General features: G+C 44.6%; 2 protein-coding genes across 5 annotated transcripts in view; one reads left to right on the top strand and one right to left on the bottom strand.

Annotated features, from left to right (window-relative positions):
* Nucleotides 1-13,402, bottom strand: part of znf609a (zinc finger protein 609a) — a 25,658-nt gene extending 12,256 nt beyond the window's left edge. For 2 of the 3 annotated variants that reach the window (XM_058644868.1, XM_058644866.1), the window contains exons 1-2: nt 13,058-13,402; nt 1,037-1,891 (exon numbers count right to left, since the gene is read on the bottom strand). In XM_058644868.1, coding sequence (XP_058500851.1) covers nt 1,037-1,771 — 735 coding nt within the window. In that variant the 5' untranslated portion in view covers nt 1,772-1,891; nt 13,058-13,402. Of the gene's footprint in view, nt 1-1,036; nt 1,892-3,775; nt 3,828-13,057 lie in introns of all 3 variants that reach the window. The other variant, XM_058644867.1, reaches the window with a different exon arrangement.
* si:ch211-284k5.2 (uncharacterized) lies at nt 13,311-17,453 on the top strand. 2 transcript variants are annotated; one of them, XM_058644870.1, is made up of 5 exons: nt 13,311-13,562; nt 15,382-15,462; nt 15,614-15,732; nt 16,245-16,428; nt 17,150-17,453. In XM_058644870.1, the coding sequence occupies exons 1-5, from the start codon at nt 13,311-13,313 to the stop codon at nt 17,237-17,239; spliced, it is 726 nt and encodes a 241-aa protein (XP_058500853.1). In that variant the 3' UTR covers nt 17,240-17,453. The 2 variants fall into 2 exon arrangements, with proteins under 2 accessions (XP_058500853.1, XP_058500854.1); XM_058644871.1 differs by lacking the exon at nt 13,311-13,562 and adding an exon at nt 13,646-14,439.

The raw sequence follows: 17,453 nt of genomic DNA, 5'->3' as shown, positions 1-17,453 counted from the left end.
CACTTAAGCCTGTAGGGCTGTAATCAACCAAAGAAATTCATGGTTGACTGAAGCCCGGGGGGGGGGGGGGGGGGGGTCATCTGCGCAGTATAATAGCGCATGATTTCCCGAAAATATACTATACTACGTCGATATCAGCGCGATATCAACTGCTGAGGAATATTTAGATGATTTGTCTCATGTCCTCACACAGAGACACTGAACATAGGACTCTAATAGATCGCTGCCGTTATTGTGGGCGAGTGCGTCTGCAGTTATAAAACGAATCAATGATTATTAGACTAGAACAATTCTGATATGTTCATGTACTCAAAACGGATGGAACAACCTAACGCAGACAAGTTAGCTTACTGTTTTTATATCATATGCCATGTTTGTAGTCGAGCTGTGATATGAAAACTGTTGCTCATTCAACTTTTTCCCGCCATCTATTTTTTGTAAAATGTGGCCACACTGCTGATGTCTTTGACATGGATGTGAGAGGACTACTGACTGTAGCCTCAAATAAAAAGCTCAAAATTAAATAAAACCAGAGGCTTCTCTTCTTCTTCTTCTCAATTAAAGTTTCACATCACACACGTACGTCAATCACACCAGGATTTATTCACCCGAGAGGTTTAAGTCGTGAAGAATCAGTTTAACTCACCAGACGCGTCAACACTGCATCTACTGATCTTTTAAACTGCGACGACTTTACTGAGAAGCAGCCAGGGATGGAAATAACAGAATTTAGACACTTAACAAAAGAAAGACTTGCCTGATAAAAAAAAGTGTAAGCTTCAATATAACATCTCCGTTATATTAGCAATATTTATTGCATCACCTTTAATTGCCGTTTCCAATTTGAAAAATGTTTAACAGCAAGATAACGCAGCCATGTCTTCACTGAGCTCACAAGTGAAACTAATCTGTCAATTCCTTCTCTTGATGAATCAATGAGTTGTTTGTTCTTTGTTTCATGCAAAGAAACCAGAGAATATTCACATTTAAGACCCTGAAAGAAACAAATATCACAGTTTTTTCATTTTCCTCTCACCTTTTCACCACTGACGAGCTTCTTCAGATTTCGACACTCTCCTCCGTCCAACTCCTCCTGCTCTGCCACCATGGCGACAGGCTGGCCGATCCCCGTCGAGTCCAGTGCCATAATATTCCCAAGCTGCTCACTCACAGCTAATTCGGGGTTTAGTTGGCCCTCGAACGGGCCGCTGCGAGGGGCCCCCAATGGCAGAACGGGGGCCCCAGACTCTTTCTCAGTGCTTACCACTCCTGTGGCCACAACCTCCATTTTCTCCTTCTTACTCTTCCCAGACACACCGTCCTTGTCCTTTTTCACAGTGGGGAGGGTACGGGAGGGTTTACTCAACTTGTCACTTCCCTTGGGCGGGGTGGAGTTGGGGTTCTGGGGGGGCGGGTCTGCAGAGACGCGACCCGGAATCTCCTTCTTGGCTCCGTCCGGGACCGGGGCTTTCAAGCTGTCCTTAGAGTTCTTGCTGCGCTTGGATTTGGATTTGCTCTCTTTGCCCTGCGCAGCCACCACAGGACTAACAAACTTTATATTGTCAGGTAAAGCAGCCACAGCGCTGGGGGGGCCTCCCAAGCCCCCTCCCTCCTTACTGCTCGACATCTCTAGTTTATCCTTTTCCAAGTCGGCGTCGAGGTCAATGATCAGATTGCCAACACCAATATCCCACTCATCACCACTGTCGTACGTGTCCACCGCGTTGGAGTCCACACCTTTCCCGCCTGCAGGGCCGCTGCTGAGGGACATCTTAGTAGGAGCGTCCCGGAGCGTCGCAGGAGGGCCACAGGAGGGCCGCGCTCCTCCCAGCTGCAGGACGCCTCCTCAGGGCAGGACCCCGCGCCTCCTCCCTGCTCCCCACATCGCCTCCTGCACACAGAAGAACAGCTGTGATTATTTTCATGAATGGAATCAACACACGCCGTCAAATGTTCTCATGTTTTTGGAGCTTCAAATCCTTGCTGATGTGCAAAGTATATGTGTAAATACAGAGAAAACAATGTGTATCTAAACTCTCTCTACCTCACCTCCCTCTTATCCTTTCTCTCCCCCATTTTTCCCCCCTTTCACCCCAACCTGTCTTGGCAGATGCTGCACATCAGAGTCTGGTTCTGTCGGAGATTTTTCCCCGTTTTTCTCTCGACTGATGCCGAGTGTTTGCACATTGTGTGAACTGTTAGTTTTCTCCACTATGTTGTGATCCAGTGCTATACGAATACAATTTTATTGAATTAAATTAAAAACTAAAATGTAGGGTGTGAATGTCGCCTGAGATGTTACGAGGGACGGCTACCAACACCTGGTACTTAACGGGCTCTGGGGCTAAATTTTGAAGTACCGTAATATCAATAAGAGCTGATGTTTAACGGTGCCACCAAGGTTATTTCTTTGGAAAAGCATTAAGCCACGATGAAGTCCCTTAATGTATGCAACAACCAGTTAATAGTAACTATTATTAGAAAGTGTAGTAAAGAGTAATGGTATTCTTTTCTATTTGACTGGGGATTTTGTTCATGTTAATGACATTTGTTTAAAGCACTAGAGAGAAATACAAAATAACCAAAGCACTACACCAGCGGTCTCCAACCTTTTTTGTGCCACGGACCGGTTTAATGTCAGACAATATTTTTCGGACTGGCCTTTAAGGTGTGGCAGATAAACAAAACTAAATGACACGACCGACAATAAAACTGGTATTTTCTAACAATAATAATAAACGTGAATCCACTGTGTATGCAACTTTATTAGCAGCGTTCTCGAGACATTGCGTCAACGATACTGCACAGAGCGTCAACGGCATGTGCAACGTTTGGGAGAAAAAATGGCCAAGTCCATTACTGATCTCCACAAAGCCGCAACATTCCTGTGGACCAAATACAACCAGTTGCGGATGCTGCCGCTGACCAAAGGGCAAATTTACAACATGTGAAGTCCCGCCTGTTAACTGTGCAGCAGCCGGTAATGGACGACCCAGATGACATGAGCCAGGAGACGGGTGCTGCGTCAACAGCAGCAGCAGCAGCAGCAGCAGCAGCAGCAGCAGCAGCAGAAAAAACACAGCACTTTCGATCACAGCCATCATTTGCAATCTCCAGCAGTTGATCTTCTTCTTGCGACCGTGACATGTGACCGAGGCAATCATCTTGACATCAAGAGTGCATCAAGAGTGAGTCATAGACAGAGGTGGCGGACAGAATAATCCCGTAATTTTCCAAAATAAAACATTGTTCAGAATCAGATAATAAATAAAACAGAACTAATGTAAATTATAGAGCTGAAACTTTTAATCGATTACTAAATTAATGGACAACTATTTTGACAATCGAATAATCGGTTTGATGCTTTTTTTGTGATTAAAACAAGATTTCTGATTGTTTAAGCGTCTTAAATATTAATATTTTCCTCATTTCTTTGCTCTGGATAACAAATTAATCATTAAAAGTCAATCATTTTGGTTTGTGGACAAAACAAGACATTTGAGAACATCAGCATTTCCAGGTTTGACAAAACACCAATCAACATTTTTTATGGTTTTCTGATATTTTATGGACCAAACGATTCATCGATTCATCGAGAAAATAATCGACAGATTAATCGATTATGAAAATAATCGTTAGTTGCAGCTCTAGTAAATTACGTATTTTTCTGTACGGCCCGGTACCAATTGACCCACGGACTGGTACCAGTCCTCGGCCCGGGGTTGGGAACCACTGCACTACACGATTCAAAAGAGAAAAAAAACAACTGACATACATCGAAGTGGTGGGTGATGGATTAAAGATCAGACGTGATGCTCTGTCCAGAGCTGTGGGAGGGCGAGAGAGACAGAATGAGACAACACACTGGTGGACACTGAAAGAGAGAGTCAGGGAGGGCAAGAGAGAAAACACAAACTCATACAGAGAGACAAACAGGACCCTAATAATAATTAACACTATTTAATGTCATAATTATAAGTGAATGTCTTATTCTATCTTTCAACCTCTGGAGGCTTCTCGTCAGTTCCTGGTGAAGTGGGGGAGCAGACACATCCCAGCTATAGTGACTCCTTCAGGCCACTTATCATATGAATGACTCCATGTGACCCCTGACCTCCTGTGACAATGCAGGGCTGTGGCAGAGCCATATGAACGGATCAGCCTCAGAGACTCAGAGGACGTTCACACGGAAACCTTTTTTTTTTACAATTCAACTTTCTTCACCCCCGTGTGTGAAATCTCTAAAGACAGGACGAGTGTCCTTGTGATGTCTCGTGTCTCTTCACACTGACTTTAGTGACTTTTCACTGACAGTCGTTGGTAACACTGTCAACCAAACTCCAAACACAAGACAATGAATACGACGTCAGCGTTTTCGGGTCCTAAAACGCCTAAATCTCCGTGAGGACGGGCCCTAAGCATTGATGCTAATTTGTCTTGCCAACAAAGACGCAAAGGTGACAGGGGTCGCATTAAAACAGTCTCATTTCTCTTGCTACAACCGCACGACTCCATTTTTTGTTTAAACATAAATCATCTCTGCTCTGCACATAACCGACGTTCAGAAGTCCAATTTTAGTCCGACTAAGACAACAATTTGGTTTTCTTAATGTCATTGCAAACACGTCTTAGTCAGACTGACATACCTAGATAATGTGACTTATCTGCACATCCATACGCTTAGTCGGACTCAAGTCAGAGTTGGCGTCCTCCGCATTCTTTGGCCTTGAAGTAGGAGATGACGTATAAACTACCGGCGTCTTTCTTCAGACAACACGGGATCCACAAGCCCCATGCTCCATCTAATTTGCGTCACGATTAACACGTACACAGAACCACAGCACCGTTCACCTCACATTTAATACGCACTATGTACACGAGAGATTCAGCGCCACCTAAGGGGGCCGAGTCAGACTTACACGGCATAAATTTGCTATTTGTCTGTATGGTAATCTTATCATCAGGTATCTAGAGATTCACACACTGAACATGAACAATGAATTCTTTAACACTAATTCCAAACGTAGCTCATGCAGAAGCTGCCAGACTGCAGAGCTGTTCTCACAAGAGCTCCACAGACTTGCCCACTCCTCTAAACAGAGCGAGCCAGGCCGGGCTGAGCCGAGCTCTTTACCAGAAGCAGAACAAATCATCCACTCGGATGGAAACTTGGCCAGGCCCAACAAACAACTCAACGCAGATGAGGCCGAACGCTAGCAAGCGTCTTCTGATTCTGTAAACTACATCCCTGTCCCCAAGCAGAGTAATTCCTCGCCCAGGACCCGAGGGGCTGTCAGGGCGATGATTTACACCAGGCCGGGGTGCTCTGCAGGAGGAGGAGGAGGAGGAGGAGGAGGAGGAGGAGGAGGAGGAAGACGAGGATGGGAACACACCAGCGTCATCTGAACAACTGCTGCTGCTTGGGCTCTGTGTGGACGGATGAAGAACTGGTTCTAAACTGGTTCAGGACTGCACTTGGAGCAGGTGGAGTGAGAGTTACTCAAGTAAACGGTGAGTAACTGTTGCATCGCAAATGTGAAGAGGACTTAAAAATGTAATCAGTGCAAACAAGTATACAATACTGATATCAAACTGATACAGTCATGTCATCTTTCATTTTAAGCTTAATTATTTGTTAATAAAGCCAAATTTCACCATATTTATAGTCAATGTTTTTGTTTTTAACACCCGTACATATCCGTAAGTTAAAGAAATAATGCAGGTATCATCTGAAATGAAAGGGAATATTAAGATATTATGTAGTAAAGATGATAAAACAGTAGATTAGATTTAATTTTAGAGTGTATTTACAGTGTCACTGTCACTCTTTAAGAAGCAGAAACCTTTCATGAGTCCAGAAAAACCACCTGTGTGCAGCTTTAGATCCAATTATATATCTATATCAGGATATAGACTAAATATATCCAGATATTATTTATGCGCCACATCACCCAGCCTTACAGAAATATCGATATGATTTATATTACGATGATATATGTCAATATATTCAATTAATTTAAAAAGTTAATGATAATGTACTCATAGAATGTATTAGGTGATCTAAAATCTGTTTTTCCTGAGCGTCTGTAGGTTTCTGTCGACCGTGTCTTTGATCACTTGCGAGCGCCAATCAAACGCCGATGAGCCACAGCCTGCAAAACTCATCAACTACCAGTTTATCGGGACGAATCGAGTCCAACGTGCGCTGTGCTTTCATGGTTTAACCAAAGAAAACACAACTAGCAGTGCCAGCGTTTCCCAGGGCAATGTGTTTATAACCGAGCCAATGATTTTACAGCTCAGGGCTTGAAAAGGCGCTGCTCTGTGGTCGTAAGAGGAAGAAATCAAAGTCCTCATAAAAAACATCAACAACGGCGTCAAAATAGCCGAGAACTGAAACTAATCCAATCTGCACTTTGTAAATCAAACTCAAATTGAATCGGGAGCCTGATGTCGATGTCCAGACCTCTTAAGGAAGAATCTGCCGGCTCCAGTGAAAACAGACCATTTAACCATTTTTACAAGAAGATTTCCCCGATATGATCCTTCTTTCTTTGTCGTATTTAAAATTGTGTTGCGTAGAAAACCATGTCACGACAGTTTCATGCAAACCAACCAAACCATGTAGCGTGGAGCCGTGCTGGGACTGTGTGGTGGAAAAGTGCCATATGTCAGGCTTGTGTGTGGCGCGTTACAGCGATTAAATGAAACAACGTTATATTGCCTTTGCCATTTGTCATAGTTTTTAGAAAATAAAATACATGTTTCTATTAATATTTGGTGTAACTCTAACCTTTTTACGTTGATTTTCATTAGAGTAGTTCTATAAAAACACCCAGGTTTTGTGTTATCTTTGCTATAGTCGCGCCGTTTATGCAGCTGTTTAACACATTAGAGGTATTTGAGCTTCTTCTTTTTTAAATTTTTTTTCTTAAGATACTTTATTAATCCCCTTAGGGAAATTATTCTCTGCATTTTGACCCATCCTAGAATTAGGAGCAGTAGGCTGCCACACTGAGTAGCACCCGGGGAGCAATGGGGGTTGGGTACCTTGCTCAGGGGTACCCCAGCCCTTTTGACCTGGTGGGGACTTGAACCGGGGACCTTCCGGTTTCAAGCCGTTCCCTTTCCACTTGGCCACAGGCTGCCCATCCTGCCTTTGAATCAGGTCACTCAGTCTGAAGTTCAGCGGACGTCGTCGTCTCAAAAAATGACCTGCAAGCTTTGTCATGCAACTCCGTCAGACTGGGAAACACCCGCATCATGTTTCAACACAGAACACAAACACACAAGGAGTACATATACAGTATATGTTCAGTGGAGACATACTGCGACATCTGAGTCACAAGTTATCAGACTTCAGCAAATGTCGAGAAAGACTATAAATCTGTCAGGATCCATGAAAACCTCTCTGAAAAACAGACTCTGGTGTCCTACAGCGATAATCGTCAACATAATTGTCAATGACAAAAACAAACGATGACATCCCTCAAAATACTCCTCCTATTAACACCAGCTTACACTGACAAGCCGTCAACTGTAGCATTTCCTCATAGTCAACTTTGACGTTTGAGGCACTTTACATCACAGCACACAGGAGCTGTTGATCCACTGCTGCCTGCAACACAAGTTTAAATGTGTTATTTTGTGACTTCGGTGTTTGAAATCCTTTGCTCAGAGTGTGTGTCCCTCAGGGACACACACTTACCAAACATGGCAGCAGTAGACCAGCAGCTCCTGTGTACCCGCGAGCTAAAATTAAAAATTAAACTTGGAGAACTTGAGTCTTCAGCCAAAAAAGACAGTCCAACACACACACACACACACACACTAGGAGCATACCATCTTTCTGTCATTCTAAACCACTTAATGTCGTATCGGACAGGAAGTAGGTGCTTTGAGCTTAAACCTAGCTTCCGGTTGACAGACGGGCAACAGCTATGGTTGGCAGTCATGCCATGTTACAAAGGATATTTTAGAGTGAATCAAACAAGAATCAAACGCTGCGTCCGTTCACACCAGAGTTTACATACAAAGTCAATGCAAAGAAGCGACTAGATGCGAGTCGGTCCAACGCTCGAGATAAAAAGTTTTAAGTTTGGCGGTGAATTTGCGTTGACGTGCACACCAATGAGCGTGGAGATTCTCTGGGTGATGTCACGTACTTGCCGGAGGTCGGACTCGGCTAAAAAAAAAAAGGTCCTGGAATGACTAGAAGGATGCAAGCTCCCCCTAATGGCACTTCAAATACAATCACAAAGACTGTATGTTGGTTAGAAAGACTGCATTTTCACATCACTATGGTGAAATAAAGGATTTTCACTTTTCGCAACCATGGCTGAAATGCAACACGATGATCTATCTAGAAAATTCATAAACTAAGGACTGACGATCTGTCCGGGGTGTGACTCCGCCTTGTCAGCTAAGATTGGCACAGCATCCCCGCGACCCTCATGTGGAGGATAAAGCAGTAGAAGTAGAAGGATCCTGGAAAAGCAGGGAAATGGAGCCTTGCACCCATATACTTAACGGTAGAACGTCGGGACTTCTGTGCAACAACCGTCCAATCACAGACAAGACCCATCAGCTCCTCAGTACTGTGATTCCTAACCGGTTGAATAACTGCCAGATATGGAAAGTGAAAGTTATCTTTGAAAAAGGGGCAGAAGAACTCACTTTTGACAATTCTACAGCCATACAATCTAAATACATCCAGGCAGCCTGATCATCATGATGCTCATAAGAGGGTCAACTGACTGTGGGTGCTTTCAATCGTAACACTCCATCTCCTGTGTAAATAACTAACTAACTAAATAAATAAAGCAAAAAACGATTCTGGAAAACAGTGCTGTGAGTAAAATAGTGCAGAAAAGTTGTAATGCTGATTTATTGTAAATTGAAATGAATCTGTTGCACCTGTGGGTGAGATTGTGTGGAATGAAGCTTACATCAGCAACCACCAGGACTTTCTCCACCTGACATCACAGAGGACACGCTATTGATTAGCTGTGAGCTCAGCACACTGTAAAAGATTTACAGCACACTGCACCGCATCAATGGACGGGGACACTGCTGAACATAGATAATCTGGAATTTCGTGTCATACTCGTGTCTCGCTCTACAGAATCCTAATTTCCTTTTACAGGAAACTCATCGTCATATATATATATACACACACACATATATGTATGTATGTATATGTGTATATATAGTTGGAACATTATTTCATTTGTTTGGGGTTCTTCTTAGAACAGATTAGTGTGTGTGTTACATGCATGAAATGCAGCAGTTTACTTGGAAAAGACTTGTTTACCAATTCTAAAACAAATACAGGTATGGCTGTAAATCTCCTCATCACACTTGATGTTATGATTTGGGTCACAATAGTTTGCCCATCTTTAAAAAAATGTTTGCCCCATGAAGAAAGTTTGGGAAACAGTGGTTGAAAAGATGCTACTGTCATTTCTGTGATAGTACCACTTCAGCTACACCCAGTATCAGAAAAAACAATTGCTGCTTAAGTGTGATTAAACTGCAGCTAACTTTAGGTCAGAGGGTATTGGGCACTGGGAAGACAGATATCTAAAGGACTAGTGAGAGTAATAAAACGTCACACAACCCCATTACCATGCAACACTCCAGAACAGCGTTATTTAGGCAGGGAAACGGCACCGTTCATGCCCAGGCAAAATGACAGGCAACTGGTCTTAAGATGGTGGATATATGATGTGAGCCGGGATGATGTCGTGGACAGGCTAAAGGGTAAACATTTAAGTGGATCACTTAAGACCCTGACGAGGACAGAGGTGGATCCCCGTGATAAAACACACTCAAAGTGACTGAAAGTGAGGACACAGTGATGGGACGCGCAGACAACAGATTCTGCTTGTGGATTAATCTCTTCATACCTGGTAGTGAATCACAACGCTGCAGTTAGCAGCCACATCCACAAGTTTCCTAGAGGGCAGTTAAGGGGAAACTTAAGGGAGAGATGACTTACGACAGTTGTCGCAATTTGATGTTAAAGTGTGTGTGTGTATGTATGTATGTATGTACGCATGTGTGTGTGTATATGTGTGTGTATATATGTATATATATATATATATATATATATATATATATATATATACATATACACACACATATATACATATACACACACACACACACACACACACACACACACACATAGTCTTGCTGTATTGTCAGACAAACCGTGACATTTATTTGACAAAAGTTAGTGGCACAGAAACGTGTAAACCGAGTTTCCCCTGCAAGCTGCCAATCCGGACACCAACGGCAGCACCATAACAGACTCTAACGCTAATTCTTTTAAATATCTTATTTATTTGACATGCTTTTATTGCGACGTGTAAGCCTCCAGAGCAGAGAGAAAGACAAAGACGTGGTAATACTGCAGCTCTGGAATAATGTTCCCTCCGGCTGTTTCCATACTCACGAAGATCACCCGTAGGTATTGTATGGGACAGATATATTCAGTCTGTCAGGTTCTGTAATATACTGCTCGACCTCTGTGGATTTTAAGTACAATGTGAACTCTTAGAGCTTGAAATCGGCACTGGCGTTCATTTTTCCGGAGCTTTTCCTTCCAACATGTCGATTTATGTGACGTTCCAAGCGCTATATGACCCAAAACCTTCAAGGAATGTTTCCAGCTCTTTGTCACTAAGAATAATGGCAGTGATGGAGGCAAAATGGGTCCAACAAGGTACTAGCAATATGCACCAATATGATAATCGATACTCCAGGGCAAATGTCAATATTTTAATGAACTATTTAGGGCGCTCTTAAGATTAAAGTCCCTGTCAGTTTCACTCTCCGGGTGTCGCTACGTGACGTCTCCTCGCAGTGCAAGGTGTCGCTAGCCATCTCGATTGCCCAAGAAGCCATAGAAAGAGCGAGCTAATGATAAGAACATTAATAAAGTTGTAGTTACGGGAAGGGTCTGTTGAGGGCTTGATCTCTCCCTGAAGCATCTTTCACTTCTTTTTAATGTGTCTCACAAAACATTGTTAAGAATCTCTTGTTTTTTTGCACCCAATTCAAAACAAATGCTTTGTTAGCTGCATTAATGTGAATAAGTGAAACCTCCATGGCAATAAATGTGATTCTGATTGTAATTGTCTGACTCCTTAGGGTTTGTGTCCGCAGATGTTTTGGTCCGGTGCCTTCCTCTGCGCAGTTGCCGATGTGGTTGTGGTTGTGTTGTGACGTTCCAGCAGTTTGGCGGTTTATAAATCTTGACGTCATATAGGCACCCAGAGTAAAAACAACTGCACATGTCTGGGAAAGTGAGTGTAGGTAAGGCGTCAGGGTCAAGAGTCTACTCTTTCTTCAGGACCTCTTATGGGTCCATATTCCCAACACTTTTTTATATAGCAAAAATAAAGCAATTTTTTTTACACGCATTTCTGCATTGCCTCCGGAAGGAGTTTCCCATGGGTAATTCCCCATTGTTTAAGTTAGCTCTTCAGCATCGCCAAATTGAATTGATCACAATAATAATAGTGATGTGTTGTGGATATAGAACGGGGAATGAATGAAGCCGGCTTTCAACATGGCATCAGGTATCCCAGTATGCACTACGCTGCGATGATATGATTGCCTTGCAATATATTAATTATCACATAATCTGTGTATCGTAATATTATTGGTATGTGGACCATGTATCAGGAGTTACCCTGTGATTCACACCCCTAGTATATCTGATTTGTTTAGCAGGTGAACACGAATGTTAAACAAACACACTAACGCGTTGTTAAGTCATTGCACCTTTGCACCCACAGCCAAAAAAATGTATTTTATTACATTTCACTACAAATTTAACATTAGCTGGCCCAGCTCAGAGGGGTTAGCCCGTTAGCATCGTCTTTGAAAGCTAATCAGTAAACAAAAACGCTACTTTACAATGCTAATAGGGTAAGAGGGTGGTATTAAGGCGACTGGTTGTACATATAGAGAAAACAATACATCGATGCCAAAAACACGAGTCCTACGGAGCAAACTAACCTAACGACCGTTAGCTGAATTAATATCGGGGTGAGGTGAGGGGGGACTAGCTAAGCTAGCTGTCCGCTCTGGAGCTAACGGCGCTGTTAGCACAGCGCTGACACAATAATAACAACTCGTGTGAGCTTTAACTGGATATAGGTCGTTTTAAACACGCATAGGAGGTGTTAAAATAAAACAAAATAGTTGATTTATTACACTAGGGATGGATGTAAGTGGCGCAGTTCGTCCGAGGCCCGCCGTGGCCCGCTACTAGGCTGACGAGATCCATTATCGGACGCGGCGCTGATTGCCATTAGCTGCGAGGCGCTTCGGGTTTTGTTTTTACTGTATTGGACACAAAACGCAGTATCGGCAAATACACAAGTCCACAAGCGCGCCCCCAGCTGCGTTCACTGGGTCAAACCAGAGCCGAGAAAAGCTCCTGTACTGCGGCGCAGCGGCGCTTTACCGAACTGTTGACCTGACGTCCTGTTACGTCGCGAGGTGGACAATCGCCGATGCAGCGCTTTCCAACATCCCTGTCAAAGCCGTAACTCCATTATCGGACAGCAATTCCAAATCCTGCATGTTTCTAAAATAAACCTCCAGCGTCTCCGGTATTAATAGAACAATGCACGGGTACATGTGCCTGTCGATCGAGAGGAATTTATAATGATACCGCAGTTTGAAAACAAGTCAACTCCGGTGCAAACGGGAGTCACACAGCAGACATGATTCCGGCATTTTAATGAGGCGACTGAGAAACACGACCATCATAGTTAGCTGCGAGATTGATGAAGTCATCCGAGTGATGCTTTTCTTGGCTGGTTCTAATGTAACAGATACATATAACGGCGTAGGTGAAGCGGGGACGTGTCCGACGATGGAAGCATGTCCCTTAGCTCTCCGGTCTCCTCAGACAAAGACAGCAGCTAGCCTGCTGTGCTAACCCCCGGGATAAGCTAGCAGGCTATCCCGCGTTTCAAAAGGCGAAGAAACAGCTCCAAATCCCAACAACAGTTTCTATTTCAACACGTCCACTTACCCCGTTTGGAATCCCTATCCGACCAGTGTTCATGTACACTCCATATGTCCAGATAAATCCGGTTAAAACAGCGAAGACACGCTCCAGAAGTGGTGGAGTGAACAGGCAGATCCAGTCAACGTGCTCCCCGTTCACTGGAGCGCAGCCATCACACGCTCACATCCAGCAGAAAACTGGAAAACAGCGGGAAACGCCGACATTTTAGAGCCGCATCTCAGGCCTGGACGGAGCACAAACCAATCCCAGATATTCCATGCGTGGATGTCATAATCCCAGAGTTTCCAGCGGAGCGCAGTGCCTGTTAGCAGACCCACAGACAGCGGCGGCAGACAGACGGACGGACACACAGACAGACGGACAGGCAGCGCTGTGGGCCGTAATGGCTGTTCAACGCAGCCAAAGCCCGGATCGCTGGATCCACGCACTCACTGGATCCGGACTCTGCTCCCTGAGTTCAAGCGAGTCACCCACTGGACCTGGATTCAAACCACACTGCACTAAGAATGTATGTACACTGGGGCAGAAACTAACGAGAAACTATCACGTTATTTCGAGACAAGATTGTTTTCTTATTTCGAGATAAGATTGTTTTCTCATTATAACGAGAAACTATCACGTTATAACGAGAAAACATCATATCTTGTTATAACGTGATAGACCACTGGCCATTTTTTTTCAAGAACAAGCACATCAGATTTTTGCAACAAAAAAGGGCCCAATTCCTATCACACCTCTTTCACATATGAGAGGTAAATAACATAAACAGTGGTATATGATGGAGGGGCCCCATTAAGATATATCACACAACACAACTAGTGTTGGCTTCATTAGGCCTCATTAAAGTATCAGGATGAATACTGTAGTAGCTAAACCCATTGTGCCCCTGGTAGGCCTTTCCAGTAGTAACCTATCCTTGTGTACATAAGACCTTCTCTGGTACAAACACTGACCAGGACCAGTTGTCCCCATGGAGACCAAAACCTCGTCCCAATGAGGCCAAACCTAATTTCTGAGTTATGGATTAGAAGTAGATGTGATATGTAAATTTTGGTTGGATTAATGTGAGAGAAAAGGTTTTGTTGAGGCTGTTTAGTCCTCACAACAGCACATGCCTCTTTCTGGTAGGTGAGATCCGCTCACTAATTATTAATAGGAACCTTATCTGCCTCTTATGAGATAATGAATGGTCCATCTCCATGGCGACACCACCACCAGCTCCACCACCAAGTCTGCAAACACACAACGCTCCTCCTGTTGGGTTCGACTGTGAAGGAGTAAGTGTGTTCAGGATGCACAGGTCTTACCAGCCATTAAAGCCCGTCACCAACCGGTACCTGCAGCAGCGATGGGACCAGAACAACTATGAAAACCACCGCAGGAAGGTACGAGGGCAGAGGGAGGGAGTCATGGTTGGACTGGTCAGTTGGTGATGGGCTGGTAGGTCGTAAGGCCTCAGTGGTTCAGGTTTGGTTTAAGTGATGCACTAAAGCCGTGAACGGTTCGGTATGGTATGACGAGTATGGTACGTTTCTTTTTTCTTTTCTATTAGGAATAGTACCAAAGTTACCAGCGCTTACCGTTCCATTCTCTGGCACCCTTCCCAGAGTGGGGTACCAGAGTCAAATGATACAGTACAGAGTGGAGCTAAACCGGCTTCACCCATGACAGTCAGCTGATTGGGCAACTGAAAAATGATATACTTGCTTGCAACCGGTGTTTCTTCAATGCCCGCAGGCTATTCTCATACAAAGCTTGACGTCTTGTTGAGACGGGAGCAGGAAAAAAAGATCTGCTGGATGTCCTCCATTGTTGTCTGTTGTGTCATTTTCGTTGTCGTCGCAAGAGCACGACTTCACGCTACGCGGCCGTCAGCCACAGCCCACACCCCGCTTACCAGGTAAAGGTTCTCAGCCAAAAACACAAGCCTGATCCAGGGCTAACCCTAACCCATAACATAGTTTGGGTTTTCTGAAGTGGTTCTGAAGTGTCCCTTGCACTAAAAGTCAGCTTGAGACTGGGGCACAAGGAAAAACTAGGGCTGCTAGCGGCACCGACTCTGACACAGGCATCATGGTTATTGGACTTTCTATCGCAAAGTTTTAACAGTTTCATGTTTTCTGCTGAGTCATCAGAAAGCTTTTGAGAAATGTTAATATCCATATCTTGTCCAGAGGGGCCAGACCAAAGTAGAAGTTGATCGCAAACAAAGCTCCAGGAGGAATTCTTTCAAAAAGCAAATTTGCCCCAAAATGGCCGTCCTCTTGTTGGTAATACAGTGGGACTGAATGAGGATGATATGTATTATCTCTCTTCCTTGTGTTCAGGTGAGCTTCGCCCTCCCCACGGTGGACAACCGGGGCACGAGGACACCGGCTCACGTTCAGCTCAAACGGAAGAAACTGCAGGTCAGTGACGGCGCAGACTCAAAGTTCGATCCCAGTGTCCGTCGTGTGAGGCGGACACAGGTGGAGCAGCTCGGTCTGATGCCTCTGTGAAGTGTCTGTGACGTTAATTCACTTTTCCTTTTTTATGAAACATCTGCTGCTTTTGATTCAGCTGCAGAACGAGCGACTGTCGACCATCGACAGAGATAATCGCCTCCTCGCCTCCAGACTGACCAGCATCGTCTCCTCGAAAGGTTTGGTGGATCAACACAACCAGTACCACCTGAGGAGGTGAGCTGTATCCCTTATGTCCCGTCCTATCTGGCTCCCGATCTGGTGCTCCAATTTTACGCCAGTTTGAACTGACGACACCGGCAGTCTGTCCGTTTACATTCTGAAGTCACGCTAAATCGCTCCACGGGTGAAAACATCGAAGATCGCTTACAAAGTTCGTTGCTCATGACGTCTCCCACGTTTTTAAAATCAGGTCAGATTTGAAAATCCTCTAGTGTGGGACAGACCACAGGCAGAAAGTCATCGCAACAGGAATTCTCTTATTTATCGTGTCATGGCAGCACAGCCTCTGCTGGCGCTAGCATGGAGCTCTTTTAGCGCTGTGTTTGGTCTCCACCATTTCCGAACGTGGGAGTTGGAGCTTGGAGTGACGTCTTGTGCTTGTTTTCCAACAGTTGCAGAGTGCTGAGTGCTAGGGGGCGCTATAGCTGTGAATACATATACAAACCAACTGCAGATTAATTTTTTTGATTTGCTTTGACCATGTACCGCCTCGACACTCTCTCCAGTCTCAACATTGACAAGAGGAGGGAGGAGCTTCTGCTGATCAGCCGCCAGAATCAGGCAATCTACCAGCGGCTCACGTCCCGCCAATCAGAGTATCGCCGCCAGCTGTGGTTGGACGACTGGGAGAGGGCGGAGCGTCTGCGGGACAACATTGCCCAATACCCCCGAGGGCTCGCAGACAAACAGGTGAGTGGAGGCAGCCAAGTGTTTGTGAGCGAGCAACACAGAGGATTGTTCTCAATGAAGTCATGGCTGCAATAAAACCCACGTAATAAATCCTACATCAGATTCCAAACCTTTTAAAATAAGCTCACACAGTGTTGATTAGGTCTGTCAGCGCCACACGACTCTCTCTCTGTTTATGTACGGCAGCATTTCGATGTCGCGACATTCCCACGCTGCACACAGGAAGTGAAGTTTTTGTCAAGACACGCGGAGGCAACCGCAACATTGTGCTAGTAAAGTAGTGAGATGAGCGAGAGACACACACACGCACACACACACACACACACACACACACACACACACAAACTGCCCAGGAAGTCTCAGAAGTGAGTTCTACAGCAGGTGAATGGTATGAATGTGTCTTGTCCCCGCCCACCCCTGCTCTGCTGCTATATACACACAAGCGCTCCCCCGTCAGGTCTGAGTTTGAGTTTTTATCTTGACGGCGACACTTTTTCTGTTCATGAAGACAAAGCAGAGGCAGAATCACAACAACAACCACAATGATGTCAAAGGTCACGTACTGCAGCTTTAAGATGGCATAGATTTTTAGGTGGACAAAATCAGTCCCACAGTGGGCCAGCAGGGGGCACTCACAGGTCAGTCAGTGCTTGCTACTTTATTCACATAAAGATTTCACCTGAGTGTGTGTGCGTGTGTGTGCGCGTGCGTGTGTGTGCAGAGGTCAAACAGGAAGGTCAAGTTTGCAGCTGTGCGGGACAGCGAGTGGTCGGCGAGCAGCAGCAAGGCCGACACTGAGGAGAGCAACTGAGGCCACGATGTATGACAGAGAGCCGTCATTCTGAAACACGTCTGTCAATCAAAGTCTTCATGTTTTAAAGTACAGATATGGAAGTTCCTCTCTGCCACATGGAAAAGAAGAAAACACGTCATAATGATAATGAGATACTACGTCATCATTCATCTTCCATGTCCTGTAATTCATGTTTTTGATTCACATGAATCTAATAAAATCAGAAATGTTA

The sequence above is a fragment of the Solea solea genome, chromosome 12 (assembly GCF_958295425.1).
Source record: "Solea solea chromosome 12, fSolSol10.1, whole genome shotgun sequence".
Lineage (NCBI taxonomy): Eukaryota > Metazoa > Chordata > Actinopteri > Pleuronectiformes > Soleidae > Solea > Solea solea.
This window is presented reverse-complemented; position numbering and strand designations above follow the sequence as displayed.

Coding starts and splice junctions, on each gene's coding strand:
- si:ch211-284k5.2 (XM_058644870.1), top strand. CDS start 13,311: ATGCGTGGATGTCATAATCCCAGAGTTTCCAGCGGAGCGCAGTGCCTG. Junction 15,733..16,244: donor AACCAGTACCACCTGAGGAG/GTGAGCTGTATC, acceptor CACTCTCTCCAG/TCTCAACATTGACAAGAGGA. Junction 16,429..17,149: donor GAGGGCTCGCAGACAAACAG/GTGAGTGGAGGC, acceptor GTGTGTGTGCAG/AGGTCAAACAGGAAGGTCAA.